The sequence below is a fragment of the Ursus arctos genome, unplaced genomic scaffold, assembly GCF_023065955.2.
Source record: "Ursus arctos isolate Adak ecotype North America unplaced genomic scaffold, UrsArc2.0 scaffold_7, whole genome shotgun sequence".
Lineage (NCBI taxonomy): Eukaryota > Metazoa > Chordata > Mammalia > Carnivora > Ursidae > Ursus > Ursus arctos.
Genome location: NW_026623089.1, coordinates 43,058,233 through 43,074,887, shown reverse-complemented (window position 1 = coordinate 43,074,887; position 16,655 = coordinate 43,058,233). Strand labels below are relative to the sequence as shown.

Below are 16,655 nucleotides of genomic sequence, written 5' to 3'. Positions count from 1 at the left end.
GCTCTATGCTAGGACCCTAAACCCTTGAATGTGTTCTCTGCACTTTAAAATGCTAGGATGTGGCGGGGTGCCTGGGCGGCTCAGTCTTCAAGTGTCTCTCTGACCCACTCCCTCTTCTCCCTCTCCCACTCCCCCGCTTGTGTTCCCTCTCACTGTCTCTCTAATAAAATCTTTAAATAAAAAAAATGTTAGGATGTGAGAAGAAAGGCACGTTTCCCTTAAAATTATTCATCTGGATAGAGGGTGTGTGTCATGTTCAAAGTTCTTGAAACTGAACAACACCAGAGATTTGTGTCATTCCAGTATGGTAGGGGGATCCAGATACCCTGTTAACTGCAGATGATTGAACTATTTGCATATTGTGTGCTAAGTCCTTTGCATAAATCATAACATTAGTTTGAGCTAGGTACTTGTAATCCCCATTTTGCCGAGGACTAAGGTGAAGCCCACAAGTTCAATATTTGCACAAGGTCATATGGCTGGGAAGAAGGGGTAGAGTTGAATGTCTTAGCCAGTTACGCGTGGAAAGTTCAACTGATGCCACCAGGCTGAAATCCTATTAGAGAATCAAAAGCACTGTACAAATTAAATAGGTTGAGATTTTGCTAAAAATACTTAGAGCATTAGAATTTTAGTGTTTATCAAAAGGGGCGCCTGGTGGCTCAGTCAGGTAAGCGCCTGCCTTTGGCTCAAGTCATGATCCCAGAGTCCTTGGGTCCAGCCCCACATCCGACTCGCTGCTCGGTGGGAAGTCTCCTCCTGCCCCTCACCTCACTCTGTGCTCTCCCTCACTCTCTCTCTCTCAAGTAAAATATTTTTAAAAGGGGGGGGGGTTGACCTTGGTATCTGAAGAATAAATGGTAATCATGTTTTACTTCCCTGGATCCTATTTCTTATGTATAGTACCAGAAGCTCCTTTCCTCAATTGCTGAGGTCACCTGGAGCTACGAATCAAAGGATTTTTTTAGGGTCAGTGTAATCAGTAAGATGGAGTCCTCCCTAAATGTACTCAATTTAGCTAGCAGTCAAAATGGAAGCCATTTTTCAGGAAAAGATGAAGCTATGACCTTGAAGACTTGGCCTTTTGTAAAGAAGCCTTTCAGGAAGCCGTAGAAAGTTCCTCCAGTACTGACACTTGAAAACTGCAAAAGAAGCATATTATGCCAGAAGCAAAGGTGAAATTAATTAGAGTTCTGATGGAGGAGAAGGGATTATATGGAGCATTTCGGCCAGTTAGCATGAGGGCTGCACAGTCTTTTCTGGTCTGCCTTAGCATTTCATTCTGCCTCACTCATAGCTTGCTATCCTCCTAAGGGGCCAGTCTCATAGTTGGTGGGGGGTATTGCAACATCACTGGATCTAGAAATAGAGAATTGAGATTTTCTAGCAGGACAAAATCGACATTCATGGTCACAAATAAGCACAGAAGTTGAACAATTTTTTAAAATAAGACCTGCTTTCCATGAGCACTTTGTAAAAGTTGCCTGATGACCTGTACGTGTCAGCTAGCCACCATCGTGCTAGCTTGCCTTGTGCTTGGACCACCTGGGCTGCTCACCTATGTGCCCCAGAGTGGTTTTACATAGCATCACAGAGCTAGGTGACACAAGGTTCATATGATGGTTTCATAGGAAAGGTGTTATATTTCTTAATTTTATTTGCTCATTAGTCATGTCACCTCAATTCCAAGATGCTATATTTTTCACACTTCATTTCTGAAATGTGTGTTTAATTTCATGGGTGTTTAATTTTAATATGTGTTTAATTTAATGATTACCATTTATTCTTCAGATACTAAAACTAGGGTTTTTTTGCAAAACTAAATTATCTTAAAATAAGTGACATTTAAGAATTTAAAAATTGTTATTTTCCAGTGGTTGGTTTTTCCATTTCTAATAGTTCATAAGAACAGGTATCTGAAGGATTATCTTTCCATAATTGTAGCAACTTTTTTTTTTAAAGATTTTATTTATTTACTTGAGAGATTGGGAGAATGAGTGGGAAGAGGGGCAGAGGGAGAAGCAGACTCCCCATGGAGCAGGGAACCTGATGTGGGACTCAATCCAGGATGCTGGGATCATGACCTGATCCAAGGCAGATGCCCAATGGACTGAGCCACCCAGGTGCCCTAATTGTAGCAACTTTTACTGATGATTCATAGGGAATCTTCTACAAAACAAAGCAAACCTATCCCCACCCAGTTATGTGCGTCATGCTGATTGAATGGACTGATTTCCCAGCAATGCAGAACAATTCCCAACAGGAGGATCAGTGGAAGTTGAGAGAGAAAGCATTAGTGGTTTGATGTGATCTGGCTGTTCATAAGGAGATAAGAGATTTGATAGGTTTGTTCAATTTGCTACTCTGAAGGAATTAACTCAGCACCAACTGTGGGGAGAAACAAGGATGAATGAGAAACTTTCTTCCTGACCTCATAGCCGGGCTTGAAAGTCTATAGAATAGCATCTGATGGACAGAGGCAGTGCGTAGCCAGTAGGGATCTGATAGCAAAAGCTGCTAGCCCTGCTGACCTTTGAGCAGTGGCTGCTGAAGGCAGGAGCCCTTAACTGCAGGTGGGGAATTTAGGGCCCAAACACAAGTCACTCTTTTTTTTTTTTTTTTTAAGATTTTATTTATTTATTCGACAGAGATAGAGACAGGCAGCGAGAGAGGGAACACAAGCGGGGGGAGTGGGAGAGGAAGAAGCAGGCTCATAGCGGAGGAGCCTAATGGGGGCTCCATCCCATAATGCCAGGATCACGCCCTGAGCCGAAGGCAGACGCTTAACCGCTGTGCCACCCAGGCGCCCCACAAGTCACTCTTTTTAAGAGATCAAGTCAACAAATGTTTATTGAGCCCTCTATTAGGTACCATGTAGTTAAAATGTGAGAAATAGCAACTAATGACCCAAGGTAATTGTGAAGTCATTTTCTGGAAACTACAAAAGCATTTTCCAGACTAATTGCTACAGGAGTTAAGAGAAAGGGGGCAGTCGTGTGAGTGCCCACAGGAATGTCGTGTCCACATACCCCAGCACAGAGGGCTGATGGCTGGAGGGGGCTCCTCGCTTCTGTGGGAAGGGGGATGCTTGGGCGGCCCCCGAATCCAGCAGCATGGGAGGTATCCTGCCCTACTTTGCTGGGGACCCAGCCTTCTCTGCTTGCCAACCAAACGTGTTTGTGACTCTGTGTGTGTGCTCACAAATTGTCTCCCTTACCGTACTGGGTGCCTCAGAAAAGATGGAGACTGCTCACTACTGATTTCAGTAGAGGAGTCATTTACAGAGAAGTTGGAAATGATAAGATTTTCACTGTTAATTCTGAGCAGCAGAAAAAACAGGCATTTGGTAGGAAACTGGGGTGTTCTGTATCTTTGTCAATATATTACAGTTGCCCCTAAGCAATTTTTTTAAAACGGAAAGTACATATGGAGAAAAAGTACATTGGAACACTTTAAAAGAAGCTATCGAGGTTTTAGGAACTTTAGGAAGTGGAAAGACCCAGAAAGAACATCTCTCCATGCTGTGGCCTTTGGCACATCTCTTCTCAGACGAACCAGACCCATAGCCTTCAAGGTCCCCGTAGCCCTGCCCATGCTGTGTCTGCAACAACAGGATTGAAGTTTACCCCAGGATGCAGAGCTCCAGCTGCACCTCGCTCATCCACCTGGATGTGGGGTGAGAATCTGGAAAGGTGACACTTCTCTTCCGGGAAGCCTGTTGCCAAACCTGCAAAGCACAGAACAGACGCTGGCAAACAGGGCCCGTCCAACTCTACCTGCGGTTCCCCAGCTCTAAGCGCTGGCAAAAGTGACCAACCTTGGCATTCCTCTTTGCCCCCGCTGCCCAAGTCTCTGGCAATTGCTCTCCTGGCCCTTACCCTCTTGGTCAAACTTCACATTTATAAATGGGCCTGCTGTTAGTCATTTAGACCCGAATTTCAGTGTGCTTTTTAAAAATTTGCTGTGAAATGTGGCAACAAAAGACAACTGTTGTTCTGCATTAAAGAAGCATCATACATCCTTGAACACAAGTGGAAGGTATTTTTTGGAGACGGGATGCTGTTGACAAAGGGAAGGAAAGCTATGCACCCCTCTTCTGGCAATGGGCCACCTAATCTAACAATTGTTTTCATATAGCACAACACTTCAGCATTACCGTCTCATCAAAAGGATGTTTCTCTCCAGCTTCAGCTACTCTTTTTACAAAGAAACAGAAAAACTAAAAAACAGTTGAGCAATTTGTCCAGGATCACACCAGCTAAAATGTGGCAGAACTCTGACGAGAGCCTGGATCCTGTGGCTCTAGAGTGTAGGGGAGGTAGGAAGACAGAAATTGCAGAGAGGGGTCCTGGGTCCCCTACTCCAGGCTGAAACCACGGGGTAGGTGTGAGGTAATGGGAGCAAAGGGCTCGGAGCTGCAGATTCACAGAGAGAGACAGGAAACAGCCAAGGGAGTACTCCCATCAGATGGTGGCTTCACAAGTGTCCCAGTACCAACAGGAGTGGCCACAGGGTAAAAAAAGGCAGTGCCTGCTCATCTCCCCAGGTACCTTGGTGGTGTGGAAAAGGTGACCTGCCAGCATGAGTTCCATGGAGGAGCCCGGGCCTGCTGTTGGCCACCATGGTGAGGCAGGGGAGCCCACCGCCATGGCCAGGGATAGACAGCCCACAGCAGAGGGGAGGGGACAGTTGGAGGACGCACAACATCTGTGAGAAGCCAGGGGACCAGTGACGGCAGGGGTAGAAGGGACAGACCCTGGATTTAACAGCCTTATTCCAATAGCAGGAGGCAGGCAAGACCCAGGTGGCTGGAGCTTATGAGGAAGTTCGGATTCACTGTAAAACATAGAGGAAGCTGTCGGTTTATTGTACAGTTGGGGGGGGGGCATGTAAGCTAAATATCAACGTGGCTCTCTCAGCTGCTTGTGAGCTCTTATGGAAGCAACGTTAGAAAAGAACCTCAGCTTTGGAGTCAGGCAGACCTGGTTCAGATGAGAAGTTACCGCAAGTCCTCTTGGGAGGTGAAAGAAAACCTCACTTTCCCTTGCTGCACACTGGAAATTCCATGCCATCATCCCTGAGGTTGGAGGGTGGGGGATTAAAGAAGACAACTGATGGATCACTCCCGCGCCTGGCCCCTCCTTCTATTATAAACTGATTGCAGTTTGCTAAGCAAATAAAGGAGGGAGAGTCATTTCTGATCAACAAGGTTCATAAAACATCTTTGGAAGAAAAGTGTCACACAGGTGGAGTAAAGTGTGGGGACTCCGGCCAAAAATGTTCTACCTGTAAAGGGTGGGGACGCTTCAGGCATTTTCCTAATTGACTATAGAAAATAGTCAAGTCACGAATTTGACTTGAAATTTTTTCTTCCTTGTAAATTCCCCTGCGTGTTAGATATGTCTCTGGAGTCTTCTCAGGAAGGCTTCCAAGTGTTCAAAATCACCTTCAGAAATTATTCAAAGCCTCCAATCTTATTATTTTTATACCCAAACCGCATATGCTTAAGGTGTTCCTGTTAAGATGCTTCTCATTTTCACCTCTCTCAACTCAACATGAGATTTCAAATATTCTAAAGAGCCAAAGGTGTTCCTTCCTTTTTTAAAGTAGGAAGTTGATAGCTATCTTTGAAATGTTAAAAAAGCAGGTGAAAATTTGTGAACAGTGATTGTCTCTGGGTAAGGGGGAGGAGGAGCTGGGTGAACTGACACTTTATACCCTGTGTATTTAAACGAGCGGGGGCGAGATGGTTTCAGACGTTTTCCTGAGCACCTACAAAGCAGGGTGGAATTCTGACATCGGAGTCTATTCTTCCCGTTTAAACAGATTGGTCCCAGGACACCTGCAAATCTGTGACTTGTATGTGTGAGTGGATAAGTAACGGAGCCCTGGAGATAGCTGGCTCTTCTGGCCCTTAACTGTGATCTGTGGTGACATAAAAGCTGTGCTGAGAGCTTAACATCTGTTTCTGGCTCCACGCGGCGGGGCTGAGGGGCCTGGGAAAATTACCCAAGTCCAGTGGATCCAGACACATCTCCCTCTTTACTAGCCTGAGAGTCTCATTTCTGCACTGTTGCTAAGCAATTGGCATTCAGCTTTAAGATTTGGCCTAATCCCTGCCCCCTTTGGCAGGAGGTTGCTCTTTTCTCCTCTGATGATAGTTTGCCAAAAGCAAAAAGCAAAAGGTACCTGTTACAACAACAGATCACAGTTGGGTGGCAGCCAAAGGTATGCTGTTGCGTGGAGAACCTGGTGGTGGCTCCCCAAATGACCTCACATAAAAATAAATGAGTAAATAAAATAGTGGTAATAGTCCTTCATGTGGACCATGCATGCAATTCTAATTTCAAGAAACATCTTTGGAAAACTCTGTGGAATTTAGGGACCTGTAATGTGCAATCTAAGTAAGAACAGGGTGCCGGCTGGCAAATGCAGCCTCAGGACCAGGCCCACCCTCTTCCCAGCCCTCTTTGCAACAGTGGCTGCTCGGAAGTCTCTCCTAGGCACCAGCTCCGGAGCTGTCCCTGGTGGGCCCCCCAGGGCCTTCCCGACCACACCCTCCGCCGTGGCCACTGCCTGCTCAGCCCAGCCATCAGGATTCAGAACACAGCTTGAAAAGGGAATCAGGCAGGGGCTGGGCAGGTGACTCACATGATATGACATATGGTCCTTAAGCCCAGTGACCCAACCAGTTTCTTTGTGTGGATTGCTTTTAAAGTTTTCGAAAATGCATATACGCTGACTTTCAAAAAACATCCCCAACTATTGATTTGCTCACCAAGCTATCCAAGCATGTGGTTTAAATTGTGTCTCTAATCTCTAGCCAGAGAGGAGGGCCAGTGAAGCGCCCCGTTGGCCAGTCTCGGGCAGCAGGGAACGTCTGCATTGGCTGCCGGGAAGCAGCAGGATCCCGGGGAGTGGAACCAGATACCGGCATCTTCCCGTGTGCACTTGGAAGCGGGTTGGTTAGCTCATTAGGGCAAAGGACAGATGGACATGATGCCACAAGGGCAAACACAAATTCTGTGTATTTGCACAGCTGCCTCCACCAACAGAAGCTCCGAGGCCAGGCACAGTGCCTTCCATGTCCCTGGGGTCTAGTGCATGGCCTAGCCCAGCGTATGTCCAGTGAATAAGTGACGATGGCGGACTCTTCCCTATGCCCACTGGTGTAAGACGTTTTCTTCCTCCGCACATTTGCTCAGGCTGCCGCTGTACCTGAAGCGCCTTCTCATGTCATCCTAAACATCTGTCTGGGTCCAGCTGCGCCCACCTCCTTAACAGCTCTGTCAGTGTCCACGTGTCACACACGGCCCCTCACACATGCGCCGTCATTCGGGCTTGTGTCCATCTCACAGACGGGTAGCAGACTCAGAGGCATTTAATGGCAAGCTTGAGGTCACACTGCTGTTAGATGACAAAGCAAGAACTCGAACCCAGGTCATCTGATTCCAGGCTCTCTGCTCCCTACGTTTCACAGACGGCTTGAGACTCTTCCCTGAGGCTTTGCAAAGGGTTTTATGGCCCTCCCTGCCACATCTTAGGAATGAGCAGGAAGATCTGTGTTTGATGGAATTATTACTGACACTAAAAGTTAACGTTCAACACCGGGAAGTGGCCCTTCCCTGGTGGGAGTTTCCTACTCTGACCACTGAGGCCAGTGCTGAGAGATCCCAGGGCCGGGCATTTATAGCTGTGTGTGTTACAGTTCACTAAATACTCTAACCTTCTCGAAAAGCTGGTTTTTTCCTCCTGGGAGCGGCTGACTCTACCCTTTTTGAGAATTCCAAGGCTGCTGGTGCCCTGCCCATCGGGAAACACCTTCCTGTATCACCCTATAAACGTCTGAGGTGGCTCCAGGAGGACCTTCGCGGCACAGCTGTCTCCCCAGGACGTGCGATTCCAGCCACCCCACCATGAGGCTTCTAGTCATCTCCAGCCTTCTCTGCATCTTGCTCCTCTGCTTCTCCGTCTTCTCTGTGGAAGGTAGGGCCATCTCCCGGGGTGTGGCTCCTGAGCAGAATGCAGGGCCTGGGAAGGTTGGAACTAGGAAATGTCCGAGGACAGGCCCCCCCAGAAGGCAGTCCCGGGCCCGGGAAGACAGGCTGTGACTCCTAAATCTAGCACCTCTATCCAGAGTGGCAGCACCCCCCCAATCTACATCCACAGCCCCAGATTCCCCAAAGACACACACAAGCTATGTAGAAAGTGATGTGAGGACCGTGGAAGCACACAGCCTCTGTGCAAGGTTGATTCTTGCACCTGAATCCTACCGAGCTAGAAATGCTGAAGGCACTCTGGGGTACGTGTGTCGTGCTTGCAGGACAGCAACTTTGCGTTGAGTGACTGAATTAATGAATGAAGTAGTGGATGAGTCTGAACTTCCTCAGATCTCGCGCACGGCAACCACGTGCAGCGGACCCAGCAGACCGGATGAGCATGTGTGTGTGCTGGGCGGGGAGACACGCTTGTGTGTGTTTGCAAGTGGGGGACATGTTCCTTGCACCCCCATGGATATGAATATTTAGCTCTCCTGCCTTTATTGTTTCAAGTAGCTATTTTGAGCTTTTTCTCTTGCCTACCCATCTAGGCATTGCCTATCTTATTATTATTATTATTATTATTATTTTAGCCATTACGGTGGTTTAACATTTATTGGAGTTGGGGATGTAGACATATAGATGGGGCGAAAAACACCCATACCTTCATGACTCAAGAATAACCATGTTCAACATTTTATTTCTTTTTAATATCGGGGCGAGCATTTTATAAAATTAATATATCTCTATATGTTCCACGTTGTACCCCTTTGTTTATCACTGTATTATTATAATCACCAAAAATACTTATGGCTGAAATTATTCTGGAAGCATTTACACCAAAATGCCAATAGCAATCATCTCTGAGCAGTAGGATTATAGGAAGCATTTGTTTTCTAAAGTTTCTGCCATGAACGTTGCTGCATATGTAATATGGAAAACAGGGATTAGAGTTCCTCATCAACACAGTCCAAAGCAGTGCAATCTATCAGGCCTCTAATTTGGGGGCATGGGAGAGGTTGCCACCGTTACCTTAATGACAGCTCACTGAAGATCAATATCTTTCCCCATGAAGTTTCCAATCCATTTAGAAGCCTCTGGCACAGGCTCCAACGTGTGTTATTTAACTAATATTTTGGGGTATAACTTGCCATCAAGTGAATGTGCTATGATGAATTTCACGCTGAGACATTTAAATCGTTCACAATGTTGCACTATTTTAAGCATGTGGCAAAAAGCCTATGTGTATATAAAACACTTCTAGATTGCCAAAGGGAGAATACTACTAGGTCAATGAGCATGACACTTTGAGTGATGGTGCCGTTTTCTGGACAGGAATGTGAGGAAGACAGTATCTGCCCGCACTGACTTTGTTATTTCTGAAAAAAATAAAATCACTTCCAGGCCCACTCTTTCCCCTCCAGCCCTTCCATAGCCTGACCCATCCTGAGTTTCCTTGAATAAATACTCCTGACCCCAGCACTTGGGAGTGGAGGCTCATTCAAGTCATTCCTCCACAGATCTAACCCCGTGGTGTCCCCAAGCATGCTAAGGAAGGATCTCTGCCCCTCTGTGTTCACCCTCAGGGAGAAAAAATTCTAGTCATCTTATCAAGCCCTCAAAACGCAGGCTCTGCTGTTCCCGAGTTCCCAGCCCTGCCCTGACGACCCAGAAAGGTAAGCACTGCACCCTGTCCGGATGGTAAGAAGAGGTTCTGGGGAGGCCGTGGGACAGGCGGTATATATGGATCAGCCCCCAGCCGTGCCTGGCACAGAGAGACCACAGCAGATGTGATCTTGGCCTCATGGAACTTCAGGTCTAATGGGGGGAACTGACTCCCCTCAAAAAAAGTCAAACAAGTAATCATTTTGAACCAAATACCTTCTGTTAAAAGAAAGAACAGAATGCAATTTGAAAATGGTACCAGGAACACACCCTACCCTGGGTGGGAGGCATCAGAGGAGGCCACATTTGAGACCTGAGGAAAGGCAAGGAGCTGGAAGGAGGAATGTGGAGAGGAGGTTTGGGGCGGGGGAAGCAGCAGGCATGGGGGCCTGAGATGGGCAAGAGGGGGCCATGGAAGACAGAGAGGCTGGTGAGTCATTGGGAGGTATTCAAGGAAGCTACTATCCAAGGCAGGGCTGGCCTCATGAGCTGGCATGTAAGGAAGGGTGACCAGGAGGAGGGTGGGACTCACAGGTTCAGAGAGTCCCAGGAGGCAGGCTGGAGGTGCAGAGCTGGGCTCCATGCCAGGGTGAGGCCTGGAGGAACAAGACTGCCCTCTCCCACAAGCCCTGGGGGGGCACTGGATGCTGAGGGAGACAGGCTTAAGGGGGGCTGCAGGCCCCCAGTTCCCAGCACTGGCCTAGGCTGGGGGCTCCTGGTGCATCGGAGTTGCCTGGCCCCCGTGTGAAGTTAGCACCACTAGACTTCCGCTGGCCTTTGGTAGGAGGGCCCCACGGCCTGGGGCAGGCAGAGCCCCCCATGGGAAAGCAGCAGAGCCCTGAGCCAGCAGGCCTGACACTAATCCGGGGCTCCTGCCCCCTACTCTGTGCGGCCTAAGGCCCCTCCCAGGGGTCTGAGAAGGCCCCAGCTGTGCTGGCTCCTCGGGGGCCATGGCCCAGGGAGCCCATGACCGCAGTCAGAGCCTCCAACCCGCCCCCCAGTCAGCTCCTGAGAGTCTTGTGCCAGGGAGCTTGGGTGTGAAGGAGAGGGTGGGAGGGAGACAGCATAGCTTAGCCTCCGGCCACTTCTTTGGAGAAGCTGACAACTCCTCCTTCCAAACTGGCATCACATCCAGCTGGGGCAGGATAAAAATAACCAGTTCTCACACATTGGACCCAGCTGTGAAGCACCCACCCAGGAGAGGTGAGAGTAAGTCACTGACTGTCTGACTGCAGCTCTGCTCCCCACTGAGGCCCCAGCCCGGTGGAGGAAGAGGAGTGTTTCCATGAAATAAATAAGGCAAAGCCCTAGGGAAGAGAGAAGTTGAGTCCCTCCCTGCTGAGTGAGTTCATCCCCAAACCCCTCCCCAGAATGGACTCACTCACAGGCAGTAAAAAGAAGTTAAAGATGTGCACAGACATGCACGCGTGTGCGTGCGTGTACACACACACACACACACACACACACACACACACAGAGTTCCTAGGAAAAACAGCCGGGTTAACTCCTTATGCACAGTACAAGGGCAGCTGTTTTATTAGTCACTCAACACTTTAGAATAATCTAGGTGTGTGACTTCATGTTGACTCTGGATTTCCTTTAGCATATATATATATATATTTTTAATAATATATATAATTATTTTATATATATAAATATATATATATTTTTAATCCAATTGCAGAAACTTGCAAACAACTTCAAACAAAAAGAGCAAAACAAACCTTTTTATTGGGTCCTTACTATATAATCTCGTTTAAATCCTTGGAACCACCCCAGGGAAGCACTGGCACCATTTTACAGATTGGGAAACTGAGGCTCAGAAAGCATCTGAGGCAGGGCCAGGAGCCCGGCTCTGCCCATCTCTCTCCACCGCAGCAAACTGCCTCTTCCACAGAGAGCAGGTTCCCTGTGGCTCTCGTGGAGACATGTGCATGCCCAAGCCTCCAGCTTTCCCCAAAGCAGGGCACCATCTGGGGTGGAATCCAGGTCCACCACCTGCTAGCTGTGTGCTCTCGAGCAGGTCACCCGGTTCTGCAAAGCCTCAGTCCCCTCACCTGTGAAAGGGGATGAGCATAGAATCAACTTGCCAGGCTCTGGTAAGGAGTCATTGAGGTCGTGACTAGAAAGCTTGGTGTTAGCCTGGCACCGAGTACCCCGTAAACACACCCTGCGGCTGCTGTGGAGGGAGTCGGAGCCCTGCCAGGGCACCTGAAGCAGGAGGTCAGCCATTTCCACACTAAAAACCAAAGCCTAAGCCCAGGCTCAGTGGTTCCACCTGCCATGTTCCCAGCCTGACCCCGGGGCCTTACTCAATGCTGGGTAATCAACAGCAGAGGGGCTGAGGGCGCGAAGCTCGGGGAATTCGGCCTCTGTACTCCGGTTCCCTGACATATGAGAGTGTCTGTACACCCGTCTGTCCAAAGAGAAAATAACAGAGTGTGCCTAGAGGATGTCCCCGAGCTGACACCACCAGCTACAACACACATACGCCAGTGTGAGGACTCTTTCATCTCCATGTCTCTCCAGAGCCTTGCTTCGAATGCAAGTGCGGTGTCTGGCCCGTGGGCATGACAGAAAGTGGCAGGCACAGGACGCTGGGTCAGTTCCACAAAACCAACACCCAAAATGAATGGGCTGAATGAATGACCAATTGCTATGTTTACCCCCATTTACCAGTTTGCTAAAAAAAAAAAAAAAAAGCTTTTCCAAAGTATTCGAAAAGTGTCTATCAATCTGTATAACAGCATGTCATAGCAGCATTTTTTTTTTTTAATGGAGTGTTCAATTCGTGAACTCTGTTAGTGCTTGAAGGCCTCAGGGTGAGGCAGGGGACGGAATGACAGCTGTTTAGGCCCCAGCTGGGGCCTCTGTCAGGTCACCTTCCATCCAGGTGTCCTGAGGTTGTTGGAAGCTCTGGGGGAAGGCTGGGGAGGTCTTTGTGGAAGACCTGCCCCTCCCACAGACTGCCTGGGATCCAGAGCTCCATGCCACCCTCCCTGTTTTGAATTACTTGACCCACACAGGAGACAGGGAGATTCCTCCCGTACCATGGGGTTGTCCTTGACTTTGGGAAGGGGCCCAAACTGCAGAGACAAAGATTACCCACTGAGGACCACCAGTGTGATGACTTGAGGGTTTTGGTGAATTTGGGTGACACCTGGGTGGACATAGAGCCAGTACCATGGACCCTGGAAGAGAGGAGGTAAAGAGGGTGCCGCACCCATCTTGTCCAGTGGGCCAATCAGCCAGAGGCTCTCCTATCAGTAGCCTGGCTCGTTGGGATTATATTCATTAGACATAACTGAAAAACAAAACACTCCCGGGGCTCCTGGGTGGCTCAGTGGGTTAAGCGTCTGCCTTCGGCTCAGGTCATGATCTCAAGGTCTTGGGATGGAACCCTGCGTCCGGGCTCCCTGCTCAGTGGGGAGCCTGCGTCTCCCTCTCCCTCTCCCTCTTCCCCCACCCCCTCTCATGCTCTCTCTCTCGAATAAATAAAATCTTAAAAAAACAAAACAAAACAAAACTACTCCCAACTTCAGTGGCCCAAAGCAACATGTATTTCTTATTTTCCATGAATCTACAGGTCAGCTGAGCAGTTCTTCAACTATTAGCTGGGCTCATTTATTCTTCCACGGGTCAGATATACCATTCTGCGGATCTTGGCTGGGCTGTCTCACATGTTTGGGGGTCAGTGGTCTGCAAGTCTGGGATGGTCTCAGTCGGGCACCTGGACCCTTTTCCACATGGTCTCTCATCCTCCAGCAGCCCAAACTTGTTCACAGAAGCTGCAGGGTTCCACCTATGTGAGTGAGGGCACCCAAGGCCTCTTGAGGCCTCAGAACTGGCCCACCTTTATCCCTGCTGCATTCAGCCGGCCGAAGCAAGTCACCAGGGCAGCCTAAATTGAAGGAGCAGAGAAAGAGACCCCATATCTTGCTGGGAAAAGCTACTAAGTCACATTGCAAAAACAGGGTGGAGAATTGCAACTGTGTTTGCAATAAGTCAACCACCGTATTTATTGTAGGAGCCAGAGAAGTGAGTCTTAGGGATCTGAGGGGGGCAGACAGCGGGTGGAAGCAGCATTCGGGAAATCATGGTCCTTCATCAGGCACACTGACAAAAAATGCTCTCGCAACACGATATTAATAGAAAAGGGTACCTTACACTGTATATTACTGTGACAATCACATTGGAAGATGAAAGCACTTTCAAATAGGAAGAAAAAATACAAAGAAAACCATACCAATACTAGCACTGATTCATGATTAAGATATGAGGCCATGAATAAATTATGATAATTGAATTTATTTTTTATAACAGGTGGTCATACAGCAATTATTGTATAGCACTTCCATCTGCTAACTCACAATAATCTGAAGAGTTAGATACTATTACCGTCCCGATTTTTACAGATGAAGAGCCAAAGCACAGAGAGGTTAAGTCACTGGTGGAAGGTCATCCAGCTAGTAAGTATAAGTGGTAGAGCTGGGCTTTAAATCCAAGCACTTCGGTTCCAGATTCTATGTTCTCAACTCTCACACCACCTTGCAGGTAATAATAATCTGGAAACAAGGAGAAAAAAAGAATAATGTCATCACAGTAATTTAGTAATTCTTCTCATTCGTGTTTCTTTTGTGGTTTTTTTTTTTTTTTTTGTGCAACCATGTTTTATTTTTATTGTATCTCATTTTTTTCACATTAAAATTAACATTACACCATGAGCATTTTTCTTCCTGTTGCTACCTAGTCTTCATAATCGCAGGGTTTTATCACCACTAACCGTTTTCCATCATAAGATGCCATTACTATTTCTCCACCATAGAACATTCAACTTGTTTCCAGAAATTTTTTTCTGGTATTCAAAACCAAACTATAAAGAACAGTCTGATGCATGCAGATTTTTCTTGTGGATTATTCCTCCCATAAGTGGGACTGGTCTGTCAAGATGCAAACATGGCTTTGAGACACACATTGTCTGCAGCATGCTCTCTGGGAGGAGATAGCCCAAGGGGTCCGAGGGCCTGCGAGTACATGTGCGAGGACCCTCCTACCATGGCCATCAGAAACAGGCCTTCCAGACCCTCAACTTTAGTAGACTGTGCTCTTTTTTTTTTTTTTTTTTTAATTTTATCTGTTCATTTGTCAGAGAGAGAGAGCACGCACATGAGAGAACAAGCAGGGGGAGCAGCAGGCGCCCCGCTGATGCGGGACTCGATCCAAGGACCCTGGGATCATGACCTGAGCCCAAGGCAGACAACTAACAGACAGAGCCACCCAGGCGCCCCTAGTGGACTGTGCTCTTGACAGAGCCAGTTTAGCCCATAAGCCACCTTCTCACCACTTTCTGCTGGTAAATCAGATTTCTCCCTGATGGGACTAAAATAAACTGAGCCGGTCACGTTTGCCATGAAGGGTTCCTTCTGGGCCTCCAGGAAGAAGATAAGCTTCTCGCCTTGATTTTTAAAAACTCTTTGTGCCTAGAAATGAACCTTAATTGTGTTCTCTCCTTTCTCCACCCCCACTCTGCCTGCCTCTCTGGCTCTTGTCTTGCCTGCACCGTCACTCCTTCCCAGGGCGCCCTGTGAGGCTCTGCAGACCGTGTAAGTTCAAGCCAGAGTCGCGCATTTGGGTGGTACCTGGGGCTCTCCCGCAAGTGTAATGTTCCCCAGACAAGACTGCACACAGCTAAGACCCTCATGCCCAGTGCTCGAGGCACCCGGAAGTCTCAGGTTCTCCCAGGATGCTCCTCTCGAAGCTGGGGCTGATGGCAAAGATGTCAAGAGCTTCGGCCCATGGAAGCTTCTACCCATGCACATGAGCCTCTTCTCTTAAAGACACAACATTTCTTCCTGCCACGTTGGACTGTGCTCACATTGCCTTTTAGAAAAGCCTGAACTAGAATTTTCTGAAAACCACAACATAAATACAAAGGTCAAAAATCTGGAATGCCTGTCTTGCTGTGTGGCCTTGAACGAGTAAGTTAGCTTCTCTGGGTTCATGTTGGCTTCAGAGATGTAAAGTCGGGAGAGAAAAAAACCCTTCAAGGAAGACCCTTCAGTCACTGGCATCAGTTGGTTTCACTACCCTTTTCAACCCTCATGACAGTGAACTGGGAGGTTGGAGGGCTTCACCTTGGGCAGAAAGGGCCCTAAGAAAGTTCCAGAATTTCAGATGCCAGTCCCAATTATGCCACCAACTTTCAGAGTTATTCAGGCTCCGCCCACTTGGTCTCAGTCCCCACGGGGCCCCTACAGTGCTGACAGTCAAGATGCCACTCTGACTTGTGTCAGCTACAGATCCAGACCCTTCTAAGCCGGCTAGGGTGGAGGGTAACAGGCCCCCAAGAGCAGCGACCAAGTCTGCTGAGGCACAGCCGTCCTGAGATACACGTAGCCTCTAACCGTCCCACATCTGATGGCCCCTGAAGGAACCGCTTCCTAACTTCCTGATGTGAGTCTGCCGGGAAGAACCCTCAAGCACACAAATAATCAATAAACACACAAAATGCATGGCATATCCTTGTTTGAGAAAGTCGGCGATGGGGCCTGAGCCACAGCTTTCTGCTAGAGGCCACCCCTTCATCACAGCAAAATCTAACTATGAGAAGGTAGAGTGGGGACTCCTAACAATAGCAAAGGTCTTGGTCCGACACACCAGGACTCAAATCCTAGTCCTGCCCAGGATTTTCTGTGTGACCTGGGTGAGTCAGTTCCCTTTTCTGTAAAATGTAGAGCCCAGGACCCATTCGGAGGGCTGACATGAGGCTCCCTCACACAAATGGATGGAAAGGGCCCACGAAGGGCACGCAGAGGGGCTCCGTTCGGGAAGTCCCTGCCTTCCCTGCCCCCCCACCCACTCCTCCACCCCTCCACCTCCCCCACCCCCTGGGGCTGAGCTTCTGCCCACAAGGAGCCAGGGCTTCGGGGCTATGGCTCAGAGGGAACAGAT

General features: G+C 48.3%; 1 protein-coding gene across 1 annotated transcript; it reads left to right on the top strand.

Annotated features, from left to right (window-relative positions):
- The first annotated feature begins 2,653 nt into the window (after window positions 1-2,653).
- Window positions 2,654-16,212, top strand: GPR15LG (G protein-coupled receptor 15 ligand). The gene is made up of 3 exons (XM_057308779.1): window positions 2,654-7,986; window positions 9,626-9,715; window positions 15,281-16,212. The coding sequence occupies exons 1-3, from the start codon at window positions 7,917-7,919 to the stop codon at window positions 15,364-15,366; spliced, it is 246 nt and encodes an 81-aa protein (XP_057164762.1). The 5' UTR covers window positions 2,654-7,916; the 3' UTR covers window positions 15,367-16,212.
- Window positions 16,213-16,655: the final 443 nt, after the last annotated feature.